The sequence below is a fragment of the Cervus canadensis genome, chromosome 1 (assembly GCF_019320065.1).
Source record: "Cervus canadensis isolate Bull #8, Minnesota chromosome 1, ASM1932006v1, whole genome shotgun sequence".
NCBI lineage: Eukaryota > Metazoa > Chordata > Mammalia > Artiodactyla > Cervidae > Cervus > Cervus canadensis.
The window spans coordinates 21,128,804-21,145,859 of record NC_057386.1 but is presented as its reverse complement, the minus strand read 5'-3'; the positions used below and the strand labels follow the sequence as shown (position 1 = coordinate 21,145,859).

The 17,056-nt window shown below is 40.4% G+C and overlaps 2 protein-coding genes across 2 annotated transcripts in view; both read right to left on the bottom strand.

The window, feature by feature from the left end:
• Positions 1-3,980: 3,980 nt before the first annotated feature.
• On the bottom strand, positions 3,981-5,058 carry LOC122442062 (keratin-associated protein 4-9-like). Its single transcript, XM_043469339.1, has one exon. It carries the CDS (start codon positions 5,020-5,022, stop codon positions 4,408-4,410), a length of 615 nt encoding a protein of 204 aa, XP_043325274.1. The 5' UTR covers positions 5,023-5,058; the 3' UTR covers positions 3,981-4,407.
• Positions 5,059-11,613: 6,555 nt separating this feature from the next.
• Positions 11,614-17,056, bottom strand: part of LOC122442109 (keratin-associated protein 4-12-like) — an 8,159-nt gene continuing 2,716 nt past the window's right edge. The window contains exon 2 of the mRNA XM_043469458.1: positions 11,614-12,515. Coding sequence (XP_043325393.1) covers positions 12,029-12,515 — 487 coding nt within the window. The 3' untranslated portion in view covers positions 11,614-12,028. The remainder of the gene's footprint in view (positions 12,516-17,056) is intronic.

The window sequence follows — 17,056 nt, the reverse complement described above, 5'->3', positions numbered from 1 at the left end:
GATTTCACTCCAGTGTCTCAAGCGCTTAGCAGTACTCACAGCTTTTAAATAGAAGAAATACATTTTTGCTGCATGTCTCCCAGACTAGGCAACCAGAATGGGTTGTTTTGATTTATCCTTTAGTTGTCAAACTTGTACACAGATATTTCATTACACAAGCATTCGTTATATATAAACGTGTTTGGAATGAATAAGCCTTCAAAAATATGGATCCAAGAATTCTGTTGGATAGTAAGAGAACTTGGCTGTAAGTCCTCATCTTTTCCTGTATATGCTTGTATGAGACACATGCCTAAGAAACAGTTTGGCAATAGTTAAAAGAAGGGCTTCCCCGATAGCTCAGCTGGGAAAGAATCTGCCTGCAATGTGGGAGACCTGGGTTTGAGCCCTGGGTTGGGAAGATCCCCTGGAAAAGAGAAAGCCCTCCCATTCCTGTATTCTGACCTGGAGAATTCCATGGACTGTATAGTCCATGGGGTCACAAAGAGCTGGACTTAACTGAGCGACTTTCATTTTCAAAAGAATGACAGTTATTTTTTTAAAGTCTTTATTTTTTAAATGGAGGATAATTCCTTTACAAGGTTGAGTAGGTTTCTGTGATTCAGCCCTAAGTATATATATGTCCCTTCCTTCTGATCCGCCCTCCCACCCCAATCCCATCCCACCCTCTAGGTTGTCGTAGAGTACCGGAATGAGCTTCCTATGTTAATTTTAAATGAAGAACTAAAATCAACATATATAGTATGTGGATAAGTTTCATACATCTTCAATAAAAGGTGAGAAATAATGATATTTATCATTTGTAGAGTATTTACTATGCATTATGTTAAATTTACCAGGCATTGTGCTGAGTCACTGAGCATTTTGCTGAATATCTTATATTTGTTTTTAATCTTTACTACAGCATATAATACAGTGTGTATTCTTACTCTTTCTTTAAGCAATAGTCCAAAGAAGCATAGAAACATTAAGAAGACCAAAAATAAAATCTATAAGATTAAATAGAATTTAAGCTGTTTTAGGACAGCTGAGGAAGAGGTGGAAAATAAACCTTGCATGCCTTTGCTGAACTGTCTCATCTTCCTGGAATGTTTCATCTTTGTCATTATCTTTGCAAACTACTATTCCTCTGTCAATATCCCAGGTTTCCCCTGAATGCTTCCTCTCAATGATTAACTACCCTGTACCAATACAATTTGTCCCTGCGTTGTGCTCCGAATTTTGTACTCTCTGCCTTACCACAGATACTTTCTGTCATTCCACTATTTCGATGTAGACACCCTGAAGGCATGAACTATGAAATTTAATTTTGTTACTGGGACAGAGCACATTAGTGACAAACGTTTGTCGAGTGAATGAAGGCTTTTGGATGACTTATGGGTGGGTAATGGACCTTTAAAATTATGAGTCGTTTGTCTGGTAGTGAAAAGTGGGAGAAACAATCCAAACAAAGGGGTCATGGTTACACTTGAGGAAAACCACATTTGTTTATGTGGCAAACAGCATGTCACCTGGTAAAACACATATATGGAAGTTCAAATTTGATCCGTAAAATAGAACTTTATATGTATAGGACACCATGGATACATATACTGTTAACACTGAAACAGATATGCTAGAAAGGAGGTGAACACAAATGTTGAAACTGGTTCTCTTCACTTCCAGACCTCCCAATTTAGCTCTCTTTTGTGAGAATACATCTTCAATAAAAGGTGAGGAATAATGATATTTATCATTTGTATTTGCTATGCATTATGCTAAATTTACCAGGCATTGTTCACTGAGCATTTTGCTGAATATCTTATATTTGATTTGAATCTTTACTACAACATATAATACAGTGTGTATTCTTACTCTGGTTTAATATCACCACTGGTTTAATATCAATCAACTAAAAATATTTGCTGGACATCTACTGTCTTTGTTTCAATTGCACCCAAAATAGATATTGAAACATATATGTGAGTGCAGTAGTTCACTTGGGGAGCGTGATGGGGATTCTGGGAAGTATGCATGAGGAAATGAGAAAGCAAGGCAGGAATGAAAGAAAAACCCATGAGTCTGAGTCAATAATGTGGTTACCACTGTGGGTAACTGAGGAATGAATCTAGAGACATACCTGAGGCTGGGGGCTATTAGCCGCCATGATTATATGTCTAGAAAATCCCAAAGAATCACCTGAATATTATTGTTAACAGTGCAGTTGGCTGGCTTAGAACATTAATAGATTTCTTATGCAGATAGCAATATTTCTTTATAAAATCTAATGGGAAAAATGTATTCACAGTTCTCAACAATAAATATAAAAAATATGTGAACAAATCTGTCAAGTAATATACTTACCAGGTATTGGAGGAATATATTAACATTGCCTAAAGGCAAAAAAATGATATTTGAATAAACATCAGAAAAAAAAATGTACAACCAAAGCTGGGTTTGTGAATAGAGACATAGATGTTATACAAATGCATTCAATAAGAATGTATCTCCATTTGGGTGGAGAGGGAGGTGGGAGGGGGGATCGGGATGGGGAATACATGTAAATCCATGGCTGATTCATCTCAATGTATGACAAAAACCACTACAATATTGTAAAGTAATTAGCCTCCAACTAATAAAAATAAATGGGGAAAAAATTAAACAAAACAAAACAAAACAAAAAGAATGTATCTCCATTTGTAAAAATTGGTTTTGAATGGGATTGGCAAAGACTAATGATGGGCAACTCACTTTTGATCACATTCTTTTGTGTTATTAAAATTTTAAAAAAAAACATGTGTTTATGTATAAGTGATATAAAATCTGTAGAAAAGAATAAATGTATTTTAGATAAAATTCACAGTTCTCTCTACAGAGTCAGTTCCATAAATTTTCTCAGATTATGATTAAGCTTCTACTTACTATACACTAAAAGATGAAAACTGCTTCAGTCAGTCTTTTCAGCTCTCAGATTAACTATTGTGAGTTACACATTGCTTTTGGGGACTCTTTGAGTTCCCTAGGAAGCAGACACAGAGATGAAAATTAGCAAACAGGATATTTATCGAGAAGTGTATTTGGGATGAGTACTGCTAGGAGGAAAGGGAAGGGAAGTGAGCTAAAGTGGACAGTTGGAGAAATCAGCTGGGATAGAGTTTCAGTGGACATCTAAGCATGGCACTGGAACGGTCCCTTTTTACTGTTGGACATAAAATCAGTCACCAGCAAAACCTAGGAACTGTTACCAGGTCTGTTTCATTCATTTATATTACTTGCCTGGCACTGAAGGTAGCCCCACTATAAGTCAGAATAAACTGAATACTCTGAATAGTAATAATAATAATAAACCAAATCTACTGAAGCTCTGGCTACCAGAATAAAGCAGAACTCCACTGTATGTGTTGGGGCTTCCATGGTGGCTCAGAAGATTAAGAATCTGCCCGCAGTGCAGGAGACCTGAGTTTGATCCCTGGGGCAGAAAGATCCTCTGGAGAACAGAATGGCAACCCACTCCAGTATTCTTACCTGCAGAATTCCGTGGACAGAGCAGCTTGCTGGGCTACAATCCACGGAGTCGCATAGAGTTGGACACGGCTGAGTGACTAACATTTTCACTGTGTATGTGGATGAAGGACTCATTGCATGTGACCCGAAGTAGAAAATGCATGGACTTTACTAACCTGTCTATGTGATACTTTTATAGGTGAAAAAACCCTGAAAGCTGGTGTCGTTAAAAATTGTGATTTGCGTTCAATCTTTCCAAATCTTTCTTCCTGTTATTATATTCATAGATGCTCTATCATTTCAGTTTCACCCCTTTTCCCCATAAACTAGAAAATGATCAATATACCTATTTCCTTAACATTACTAGGCAGTGGTCAATGTCATTTGACCACTCTTGAAGGTAGATTATTTGTGGTGTTTGGCAGGTGCAGGCAAAATTGAATTACTTTGGATCAATATGTAAATCCTTCAAAAAAAGAAAGAGAGTGACAATCAGATTCAATTTTCAGATTCAATTTTCAGTGCCAGTAGGAAGACGTTTATTTAGGTTCATGGAAATAACGAGACATAACAAAGTCTTTACCAAAGAGTACAGCAAAAAAATCTTCATTGGATTTCCATATCAGAGAGATAAAAATCAAGTGGTTTCACTAGTGATGGAGACAAATTCCTTAAGCATGAAAAACCGATGTCCTGAAGAAGTAGGGAAGAGTGTTGGGAGATTGTAATTTTTGGGTAGATTCTGAGTGATTTCATTTAGAAGAGAGGGAGTTTGGACAGAAGTTAGATTGAGGGCTCAGTGTGTCTGGTGTTTGCTTATGAAATTCAATGGACCGGTTCTCTTGAACCCTCCCCATTTTAAAAAGAAGCTCTGCAACTGTGGGGAGGGAGGAAATGAGGAAGCAGTGTGTTCAAAGCAGAGATTCAGCAGCAAGAGGAGGGACAGCACACGGGGCGGGGGCAGGTGGAGATGACACAGGTGGGCCGATAGCAAGTGGTGTGGCAGGAGACCCGGCCGCACACTGGGCGCAGGCAGCAGCTCGGGCGGCAGCAGCTGGAGATGCGGGAGCAGGTGGGCTGGCAGCACACAGACTGGCAACAGCGGGGCCTGCAGCAGCTGGAGATGCAGCAGGTAGGCCTGCAGCAGCTGGAACCATAGCTGGACCCACAGCAAGAGGGGCTGTAGCAGCTAGAGATGCAGCAAGTGGGGCGAGAGCAGGTGGGCTGGCAGCAGACAGGCTGGCAGCACTGGGGCCTGCAGCAGCTGGAGATGCAGCAGGTAGGCGTGCAGCAGCTGGAACCACAGCTGGAAACACAGCAGGAGGGGCGGTAGCAGCTAGAGATGCAGCAGGTGGGGCGAGAGCAGGTGGGCTGGCAGCAGACCGGCCGGCAGCAGCTGGACACACCACAGCTGGGGCGGCAGCAGGTGGTCCTGCAGCAGGTGGTCTGGCAGCAGCTGGGCTGGCAGCAGGTCTCCTGGCAGAGACTTCGGCCACAGCTCTGGTCAGAGCAGACGGAGCCACAACAGGAGCTGACCATGGTGTCAGAGGGTAGAGGTCTGGGTGAGTTTCTAGGAATGTGAGCTTCTTGAGTCTGAGAGTCTTCTCGGCCCCCAGCCCCCTTTATACCCTGCTGAAGAGCTGCTATTATTACATCATTATTTCCTTGTTATTGTTTACCCTGTTAGGAAAATTGATCATTTAATTACATAATTGTGTGTTTCTCATTCAGTATTAGAAAATGGAGGAAATAATACCTTTCCTTTTCCTGATAAGCGCCTGTGTGTCCAATTGAAAACCCTGTCCCAGTTCTTCCCTTGTGGATGTCACCTTTGCTCCTGGTGGGTCCCAATGTCTCACAAAGCATTAGTCATATGACCTAACACTTATTTTTTGAATGTGATATTCTCTCCTATCACTGCTCTCTGATCTTCAGAGAGAAAATTTTCTTATATGGCTCATGTGTATTTTGTTGTCAAGGTGAGGGGAACAAGTGCTGGTGAGGTTAAACACTGGAAATGAATTTTAAAACAAGATGTTTGGCGAGAGGTGATGTCCCACAAATAATATGGATGAATGTGATCCTATGTTGGCCTCTTGGATGGTCAGGAAGATAGACCACGAGGAAGTTACAAATTCTGTGTCTGATTTCACTCCAGTGTCTCAAGCACTTAGCTGTACTCACGGCTTTTAAATAGAAGAAACACATTTTTGCTCTATGCCTCCCAGGCTAGGCAACACAAATGGTATATTTTGATTTATCTTTTAGTTTCAGAATAGTACATAGGATATTTCATTAGAAAAGCATTTGTTATATATAAAAATGTTTGAAATTAATAAGGGTTCAAGTGAGCGAAGGCATTCTGTTGGGTAGTAAGAGAACTTGACATATAACTCCTCATCTTCCTGTAGATGCTTGAATGAGACACATGCCTAAGAAATAGTTTGGCAATAATTAAAAGAAGGGCTTCCCCGATAGCTCAGCTGGGAAAGAATCCACCTGCCATGTGGGAGACCTGGGTTCGATCCCTGGGTTGGGAAGGTCCCTTGGAGAAGGGAACAGCCCCCCATTCCAGTATTCTGACCTGGAGAATTCCATGGACTGTATAGCCCGTTGGCTCGCAAAACCTGGACATGAATGAGCAACTTTCTTTTTTTTTTTTCCATTTATTTTTATTAGTTGAAGACTAATTACCTTACAATATTATAGTGGTTTTTGCCATACATTGACATGAATCAGCCATGGATTTACATGTGTTCCCCTTCCCGATCCCCCCTTCCGCCTCCCTCTCCATCCCATCCCTCTGGGTCTTCCCAGTGCACCAGCCCTGAGCACTTGTCTCATGCATCCAACCTGGGCTGGTGATGGCAGTTATTTTTAAGTCTAACTATATATATCCCCTCTCTCTGATCTGCCTTCCCACCCCAATCCCATCTCACCCCTCTAGGTTGTCTTAGAGCACTGGACTGAGCTTCCTATGCTATTTTTAAATGAAGAACTAAAATCAACATATATAATATGTGGATAAGTTTCATACATCTTCAGTAAAAGGCAAAGAATAATGACATATATCATTTCTAGAGTATTTACTAGCACTATGCTAAATTTACCAGGCATTGTGCTGAGTTGACTGAGCATTGTGGTGAATATCTTATATTTGTATTGAATCTTTAGTGCAGCATATAATATAGTGTGTATTCTTACTACTTCTTTAAGCAATAGGCCAAGAAGCATAGAAACATTAAGAGGGAAAAAAATTCTGTAAGATTAAACAGAAGTTAAGCTGTTTTAGGACAGCTGAGGAAGAGGCGGAAAATAAAGCTGCAAGCCTTTGCTAAAGCCGTTTCATCTTCCTGGAATGTTTCCTCTTTGTCATTATCTCTGCATACTCCTCTTCCTCTATCAAAACCCCAGTGCTTCCTCGAAATGATTAACTACCCTGTTCAAATATAATTTGTCCCTGCTTTGTGCTCCGAATTTTGCACTCTCTGCAATGTAGACACCCTGAGGGCATGAACTATAAAATTTAATTTTGTTACTGGGACAGAGGACATTAGTGACAAATGTTTGTCGAGTGAATGAAGGCTTTTGATGACTTAAGGTTATGTCATGTTCCTTTAAAGAATATGTATGTTTGACTAGTAGAGAAAAGTGGGAGAAACATTCCAAACAAAGGATCATGGTTACACTTGAGGAAAACCACATTTGTTTATGTGAAAAGTAACATGTCACTTGATAAAACACATTTGTGGAAGTTCAAATTTGATTCATAGAATGGAACTTACTTATAGGATACCATGGATACATGTGGTATAGTAACACAGAAACAGATATGATAGAGAGAAGGTGAACACAAGTGTTGACACTGGTTCTCTGCACTTCCAGATATCACAATTTAGATCTCTTTTGTGAGAATTAACCACCATCACTGGTTTAATATCAATCAGCTAAAAATATTTGCTGAACATCTATTGTCTTTGTTTGAATTTCACCCAAAGTTGATATTGAGACAAAAACGTGAGTGCAAGTAGTTCACTTTGCAGAGCAATTTTGGGAAGTACAGATGAAGAAGTGGAAACGAAGGCAGGAAAGAAAGAAAAACCTAAACATCTAAGTTAATAATGTGGTTACCACTGTGGGTAACTGGGGAATGAATCTGAGGACATCCTGAGGCTGGGGCTCTTAGTCGCCATGATTGTATGTCAGGAAATCCTGCAGAATCACCTGAATATTATTGTTAACAGTGTATTTGGCTGACATAGATAACTGGTGGATTTCCTATGCACTTAGAAAGATTTCTTCAATGGGAAAAATGAATTCACAGATCTGATCAATAAATATAAAAAAGATGTAAACAAATCTGTGAAATAATATACTTATCTGGTATATATATATACCTATTGGAGGAATGTATTCACATTTCAAGAAGGTTAAAAAATAATATTTGAATAAACATCAGAACAAAAAAATGTACAACTAAAGCTGGGTTAATGAATAGAGACATAAATGTCATACAAATGCATTCAGTAAGAATGATTCTCTGTGAAAATAGGTTTTGAATGGGATTGGCAAAGACTAATAACAGGAAACTCACTTCTGAACACATTCTTTTGTGTTATTTAAAATTTTAACTAAAGAAGATATTGGTGTATAAGTGACATAAAATCCTTAGAAAAGAATAAACATACTTTAGATAAAATTCACAGTTCCCTATACAGATTCAATTCCATAAGTTTACCACGTTTGTGTTTAAGCTCCTACTTATTATACACTAAAAGATGAAAACTACATTTCAGTCAGTCTTTCCAGCTCTCAGATTAACTGTTGTGAATTACATATTGCTTTTGGGGACTGTTTGAGATGAAAATTAGCAAACAGGATGTTTATTGAGAAGTGTTCTTGGATTAGCACTTCTAGAAGGAAAGGGAAGAAAAGTGAGCAGAAGTGGACAGTTGGAGAAATCAAGCTGGGATAGAGTTTCAGTGGACATCTAAGCATGGCACTGGAAACCTCCTTTTTACTGTTGGACATAAAATCACAGTCACCAGCAAAACCTAGGAACTGTTACCAGGTCTGTTTCATTGCTTTATATCACCTGCCTGGCACTGAAGGTAGCCCCACTATAAGGCAGAATAAACTGAATATTCTGAAGAATAATAACAAACCAAATCTACTGAAGCTCTGGCTACAAGAAGAAAGCAGAACTCCAGTGAATATGTAGGGGCTTCCATGGGGGCTCAGAAGATAAAGAATCTGCCTGCAGTGCAGGAGACGTGGGTTTGGTCCTTGGGGCAGAAAATCCCCGGAGAACAGAATGACAACCCACTCCAGTATTCTTGCCGGCAGAATTTCGTGGACAGAGGAACATGGTAGGCTACAATCTATGGGGTCACAAAGAGTTGGATATGGTTGAGTGACTAACATTTTCACTGTGTATGTGGATGGAGGACTCATTGCATGTGACCCTAAGTAGAAAATGCATCAGTTCAGTTCAGTCGCTCAGTCGTGTCTGACTCTTTGCGACCCCATGAATCGCAGCACGCCAGGCCTCCCTGTCCATCACCAACTCCCTGAGTTTACTCAAACTCATGTCCATTGAGTCAGTGATGCCATCCAACCATCTCATCCTCTGTCATCCCCTTCTCCTCCTGCCCCCAATCCCAGACTCCAGCAACAGGGTCTTTTCCAATGAATCAGCTCTTCACAAGAGGTGGCCAAAGTACTGGAGTTTCAGCTTCAGCATCAGTCCTTCCAATGAACACCCAGGACTGATCTCCTTTAGGATGGACTGGTTGGATCTCCTTGCAGTCCAAGGGACTCTCAAGAGTGTTCTCCAGCACCATTTTTCAAAAGAATCAATTTTTCAGCGCTCAGCTTTCTTCACAGTCCAACTCTCACATCCATACATGACCACTGGAAAAACCATAGCCTTGACCAGATGGACCTTTGTTGGCAAAGTAATGTCTCTGCTTTTAAATATGCTATCCAGGTTGGTCATAACTTTCCTTCCAAGGAGTAAGCATCTTTTAATTTCATGGCTGCAATCACCATCTGCAGTGATTTTGGAGGCCCAAAAAATAAAGTCTGACACTGTTTCCACTGTTTCCTCATTTATTTCCCATGAAGTGATGGGACCAAATGCCATGATCTTAGTTTTCTGAATGTTGAGCTTTAAGCCAACTTTTTCACTCTCTTTCACTTTCATCAAGAGCCTTTTTAGTTCCTCTTCACTCTCTGCCATAAGGGTGGTGTCATCTGCATATCTGAGGTTATTGATATTCCTTCTGGCAATCTTGATTCCAGCTTGTGCCTCATCCAGCCCAGCATTTCTCTTGATGTACTCTGCATATAAGTTAAATAAGCAGGGTGACAATATACAGCCTTGATGTACTCCTTTTCCTATTTGGAACCAGTCTGTTGTTCCATGTCCAGTTCTAACTGTTGCTTCCTGACCTGCATATAGGTTTCTCAAGAGGCAGGTAAGGTGGTCTGGTATTCCCATCTCTTTCAGAATTTTCCACAGTTTATTGTGATCCACACAGTAGAAGGTTTTCAAGTAGTCAATAAAGCAGAAATAGATGTTTTTCTGGAACTCTCTTGCTTTTTTGATGATCCAGTGGATATTGGCAATTTGATCTCTGGTTCCTCTGCCTTTCCTAAAACCAGCTTGAACATCTGGAAGTTCACAGTTCATGTATTGCTGAAGCCTGGCTTGGAGAATTTTGAGCACTACTTTACTAGCTTGTGAGATGAGTGCAACTGTGCAGTAGTTTGAGCATTCTTTGGGATTGCCTTTCTTAGGGGTTGGAATGAAAACAGACCTTTTCCAGTCCTGTGGCCACTGCTGAGTTTTCCAAATTTGCTGGCATATTGAATGCAGCACTTTCACAGCATCATCTTTCAGAATTTGAAATAGCTCAACTGGAATTCCATCACATCCACTGGCTTTGTTCGTTGTGATGCTTTCTAAGGCCCACTTGACTTCACATTCCAGGATGTCTGGCTCTAGGTGAGTGATCACACCATTGTGATTTTCTGGGTCGTGAAGATCCTTTTTGTACAGTTCTTCTGTGTATTCTTGCCACCTCTTCTTAATATCTTCTGCTTCTGTTAGGTCCATACCATTTCTGTCCTTTATCGAACCCATCTTTGGGTGAAATGTTCCCTTGGTATTTCTAATTTTCTTGAAGAGATCTCTGGTCTTTCCCATTTTGTTGTTTTCCTCTATTTCTTTGCATTGATAGCTGAGGAAGGCTTTCTTATCTCTCCTTGCTATTCTTTGGAACTCTGCATTCAAATGGGAATATCTTTCCTTTTCTCCTTTGCTTTTCGGTTCTCTTCAATTCACAGCTATTTGTAAGGCCTCCTTAGACGACCATTTTGCCTTTTTGCATTTCTTTTCCATGGGATGGTCTTGATCCCTGTATCCTGTACAATGTCACGAACCTCCATCCATAGTTCATCAGGCACTCTGTCTATCAAGTCTAGTCCCTTAAATGTATTTCTCACTTCCACTGTATAGTCATAAGGGATTTGATTTATGTCATACCTGAATGGTCTAGTGATCATCCTTACTTTCTTCAGTTTAACTCTAAATTTGGCAATAAGGAGTTCATGATCTGAGCCACAGTCAGCTCCCGGTCTTGTTTTTGCTGACTGTATAGAACTTCTCCATCTTTGGCTGCAAAGAATATAATCAATCTGATTTTGGTGTTGACCATCTGATGTCCATGTGTAGAGTCTGCTGTTGCGTTGTTGGAAGAGAGTGTTTGCTATGACCAGTGCATTCTCTTGGCAAGACTTTACTAAACTATGTGATGATTTTATAGGTGAAAAAAACCCTGAAAGCTGGTGTTGTTAAAAATTATGATTTGTGTTAAATCTTTCCAAATCTTTTCTCCTGTTATTATATTCATAGATGCCCTATCATTTCAGTTTCACCCTTTTCCCCCATAAAGACTAGAAAATGACTAATTTATCTGTTTTCTAGACATGACTAGGCAGTGATCAATGTCTTCTATCTCTCTTGAAGGTCGATTAATGTGTGCTGTTTGGCAGGTGCATGCAAAATTGAATTACTTTGGATCAATATGTAAATCCTTTAAAAAAAGAAAGAGAGTAACAATCAGATTCAATTTTCAGTGCCAGTAGGAAGACGTTTATTTAGGTTCATGGAAATAACGAGACATAACAAAATCTTTACCAAAGAGTACAGCCAAAGAAATCTTCATTGGATTTCCATATCAGAGAGATAAAAATCAAGTGGTCTCACTAGTGATGGAGACAAATTCCTTAAGCATGAAAAACCGATGTCCTGAAGAAGTAGGGAAGAGTGTTGGGAGATTGTAATTTTTGGGTAGATTCTGAGTGATTTCATTTAGAAGAGAGAGAGTTTGGAGAGAAGTTAGATTGAGGGCTCAGTGTGTCTGGTGTTTGCTTATGAAATTCAATGGACCGGTTCTCTTGAACCCTCCCCATTTTAAAAAGAAGCTCTGCAACTGTGGGGAGGGAGGAAATGAGGAAGCAGTGTGTTCAAAGCAGAGATTCAGCAGCAAGAGGAGGGACAGCACACGGGGCGGGGGCAGGTGGAGATGACACAGGTGGGCCGATAGCAAGTGGTGTGGCAGGAGACCCGGCCACACACTGGGCGCAGGCAGCAGCTCGGGCGGCAGCAGCTGGAGATGCGGGAGCAGGTGGGCTGGCAGCACACAGACTGGCAACAGCGGGGCCTGCAGCAGCTGGAGATGCAGCAGGTAGGCCTGCAGCAGCTGGAACCATAGCTAGACCCACAGCAAGAGGGGCGGTAGCAGCTAGAGATGCAGCAGGTGGGGCGAGAGCAGGTGGGCTGGCAGCAGACAGGCTGGCAGCACTGGGGCCTGCAGCAGCTGGAGATGCAGCAAGTAGGCCTGCAGCAGCTGGAACCACAGCTGGAAACACAGCAGGAGGGGCGGCAGCAGCTAGAGATGCAGCAGGTGGGGCGAGGGCAGGTGGGCTGGCAGCAGATGGGGCTGTAGCAGCTGGACACACCACAGCTGGGGCGGCAGCAGGTGGTCTGGCAGCAGGTGGTCTGGCAGCAGCTGGGCTGGCAGCAGGTCTCCTGGCAGAGACTTCGGCCACAGCTCTGGTCAGAGCAGACAGAGCCACAACAGGAGCTGACCATGGTGTCAGAGGGTAGAGGTCTGGGTGAGTTTCTAGGAATGTGAGCTTCTTGAGTCTGAGAGTCTTCTCAGCCCACAGTCCCCTTTATACCCTGCTGAAGGGCTGCTATCATTACATCATTACTTCCTTGTTATTGTTTACCCTGTTAGGAAAATTGATCATTTAATTACATAATTGTGTGTTTATCGTTCAGTATTTGAAAGTGGAGAAAATTCTTTTCCTTTTCCTGGTATGCTCCTGTGTGTCCAATTGAAAGTCCTGTCTCCGTTCTTCCATAGTGGGAGTCACTGTCGCTCCTGGTGGGTTCAACGTGTTACAAAGCATTAGGCATATGACTCTAACTCTTTTTTTTTAGAATGTGATATTCTCTCCTCTCACTGCTCTCTGAACTACAGAGAGAAAAATTTCTTATACGGCTCATGTATATTTTCTTGTCAAGGGTGAGGGTAACAAGTGGTGGTCAGGTGAACACTGGAAACAAATTAGAAAGAAAGATGTTTGGAGGGGTGATGTCCCACAAATAATATGGATTATTGATATCCTATGTGGCCTTTTGGATGGTCAGGAAGATAGGTAGACCACAAGGAAGTTTCAAATTCTGTGCTTGATTTAACTCCACTGTCTCAAGCACTTAGCAATACTCACAACCTTTAAATAGAAGAAATGTATTTTTGCTGTATGTCTCCCAGGCTAGGCAACAAGAATGGGATATTTTGATTAATCTTTTAGTTGTCAAACTTGTACACAGGATATTTCATTACAAAAGCATTCGTTAATTACAAACATGTTTGAAGTTATTAAGCCCTCAATAATATGGATCCAAGACATTCTGTTGGGTAGCAAGGAAACTTGACAGATAACGCCTCATTCTTTTCCTGTAGATACTTGAATGAGACACATGCATAGGAAACAGTTTGGCAAAAGCTAAAAGAAGGGCTTCCCTGATAGCTCAGCTGGAAAAGAATCCGCCTGCAATGTGGAAGACCTGGGTTCGATCTCGGTTGGGAAGATTCCCTGGAGAAGGAAACGGCTACCCATTCCAGTATTCTGACCTGGAGAATTCCATGGACTGTATAGTCTATAGGGTCACAAAGAGCTGGACTCGACTGAGCAACTTTCATTTTCAAAAGAATGCCAGTTATTTTTTTAAGTCTTTATTTTTAAATGGAGAATAATTCCTTTTCAAGGTTGTGTAGGTTTCTGCAGTACAACAATGTGATTGAGCCATAATTATATATATGTCCCCACCTTCTGATCCGCCCTCTCACCCCAATTCCATCCCACCCCTCTAGGTTGTCATAGAGCACCAGACTGAGCTTCCTATGTTATTTTTAACTGAAGAACTGAAATCAACATATACAGTATGTGGACAAGCTCCATACGTCTTCAATAAAAGTGAGGGATAATGATATTTATCGTTCGTAGAGTATTTACTGTGCATTATGCTAAATTCACTAGGCACTGTGCTGAGTTCACTAAGCATTGTGCTGAATATCTTATATTTGTTTTGAATCTTTAATACAGCATATAACATAGTTTGTATTCTTACTAGTTCTTTAAGCAATAGGGAAAGAAGCATAGAAAGGTTAAGAGGAAAAAGAAAGAAGACTTGTGTAAGATTAAACATAAGTTAAGCTCTTTTGGGACAGCTGAGGAAGACGTGAAAAAATGAAGCTTGCATGCCTTGCTGAAGCTGTTTCATCTTCCTGGAATGTTTCGTCTTTGTCGTTATCCCTGCAAACTCCTATTGCTCTGTCAATGGGAAACCCCAGGTTTTCCATGAATGCTTCCCCACAGTGATTAACTCCCCTGACCCAATACAATCTGTCCCTGCGTTGTGCTCTGAATTTTGCACTCTCTGCTGTACCACAGTTCCTTTCTGTCATTCCACTACTGTGATGCAGACACCATGAAGGCGTGAACTATACAGTTTAATTTTGTTATTGAGACAGAGCACATTAGTGACAAATGTTTGTTGAGTGAATGAAGACTCTTGGATGACTTATGGGTATGTAATGGTCCTTTAAAAAATATATCAGTTTTGCCTGGTGGAGAAAAGTGGGAGAAACATTCCACACAAAGGGATCATGGTTACGCTTGAGGAAAACCACATTTGTTTATGTGGCAAGCAACATGTCACCTGATATAACACATTTGTGGAAGTTCAAATTTGATGCATAGAATAAAGTTTACTTATAGGATGCCATGGACACATTTACATTATAAACATAGAAATAGATATGATAGAAAAGAGGTGAACAGAAGTGTGAGACTGGTTCTCTTCATTTCTGGACATCCCAAGTTAGCTCTCTTTTGTGAGAAGTAACCACCGTCACTGGTTTAATGTTAATCAGCTAAAAATATTGGCTGAACATCCATTCTCTTTGTTTGAATTGCACCCAAAGTAGGTATTGAGACAAAGATGTGAGTGCAAATAGTTCACTTTGGTGGGGGGGGCGGTATTCTGGGAAGTACACATGAGGACGTTGGAAAACAAGGCAGCAATGAAAGAAAAACCCTAAAGTCTGAGTTAATTATGCAGTTACTACCTGAGTATCTGAGGAATGAATATGGGGACATACTTGAGGCTGGGCGATATTAGCCACCATGATTGTGTGTCTAGAAAATCCACAGAATCAACTGAATATTATTGTTGACTGTGAAGTCGGCTGGCTTAGAAAACTGATGGATTTCCTATGCACTTAGCAATATTTCTTCATAAAATGTAATGGGAAACATGTATTCACAGTCCTTAACAAGAAATAGAAAAAATACATAAACAAATCTGTCAAATAATATACTTACCTGATATTGGAGGAATGTATTAACATTGCCTGAAAGCCAAAAATTATTATTTGAATAAATATCAGGACAAAATAATGCTCAACAAAAGCTGGTTTAGTGAATAAACACATAAATATCACACAAATGCACTCAGTAAGAATGTATCTCTGTAAAAATAGGTTTTGAATGGGACTGGCAAAGACTATTGATAGGAAGCTCACTTTTGAGCACATTCTTTTGTGTTATTTAGATTTTTAAAAAAAGCATGTGTTTATGGATTGGAAGAATCAATATTGTCAAAATGGCTATTCTACCCAAAGCAATCTATAGATTCAATGCAATCCCTATCAAGCTACCAACGGTATTTTTCACAGAACTAGACCAAAGAATTTCACAATTTGTATGGAAATACAAAAAACCTCGAATAGCCAAAGTAATCTTGAGAAAGAAGAATGGAACTGGAGGAATCAACCTGCCTGACTTCAGACTCTACTACAAAGCCACAGTCATCAAGACAGTGTGGTACTGGCACAAAGACAGAAATATAGACCAATGAAACAGAATAGAAAGCCCAGAGATAAATCCACGAACCTATGGACCACCTATCTTTTTTTGGAACCAAAGGAAAAAAAGCAAGAATATACAATGGAAAGAAGACAACCTCTTTAACAAGTGGTGCTGGGAAAACTGGTCAACCACTTGTAAAAGAATGAAACTAGAACACTTTCTAACACCATACACAAAAATAAACTCAAAATGGATTAAAGATCTAAATGTAAGACCAGAAACTATAAAACTCCTAGAGGAGAACATAGGCAAAACACTCTCCGACATAAATCACAGCAAGATCCTCTATGAACCACCTCCCAGAATATTGGAAATAAAAGCAAAAATAAACAAATGGGACCTAATGAAACTTAAAAGCTTTTGCACAACAAAGGAAACTATAAGCAAGGTGAAAAGACAGCCCTCAGATTGGGAGAAAATAATAGCAAATGAAGCAACAGAAAAAGGATTAATCTCAAAAATATACAAGCAACTCCGCAGCTCAATTCCAGAAAAATAAATGACGCCAATCAAAAAGTGCCAAAGAACTAAACAGACTTTCTCCAAAGAGACATCAGATGGCTAACAAAGCACATAAAAGGTGCTCACATCACTCATTATTAGAGTATTGCAAAATCAAAACCAACAAATGAGAAGGTACCATTACACAACCAGTCAGGATGCTGCTATCCAAAAAGTCTACAAGCAATAAATGCTGGAGAAGGTGTGGAGAAAAGGGAACCCTCTTACACTGTTGGTGGGAATGCAAACTAGTACAGCCGCTATGGAGAACAGTGTGGAGATTTCTTAAAAAACTGGAAATAGAACTGCCATATGACCCAGAAATCCCACTTCTGGGCATACACACTGAGGAAACCAGATCTGAAAGAGACACTTGCACCCCAATGTTCATCGCAGCACTGTTTATAATAGCCAGGACATGGAAGCAACCTAGATGCCCATCAGCAGATGAATGGATAAGGAAGCTTTGGTACATATACACCATGGAATATTACTCAGCTGTTAAAAAGAATTCATTTGAACCAGTTCTAATGAGATGGATGAAACTGGAGCCCATTATACA

What these genes read in the sequence shown, in the direction of transcription:
- LOC122442062 (XM_043469339.1), bottom strand. Translation starts at nt 5,022, where the DNA reads ATGGTCAGCTCCTGTTGTGGCTCCGTCTGCTCTGACCAGAGCTGTGGC.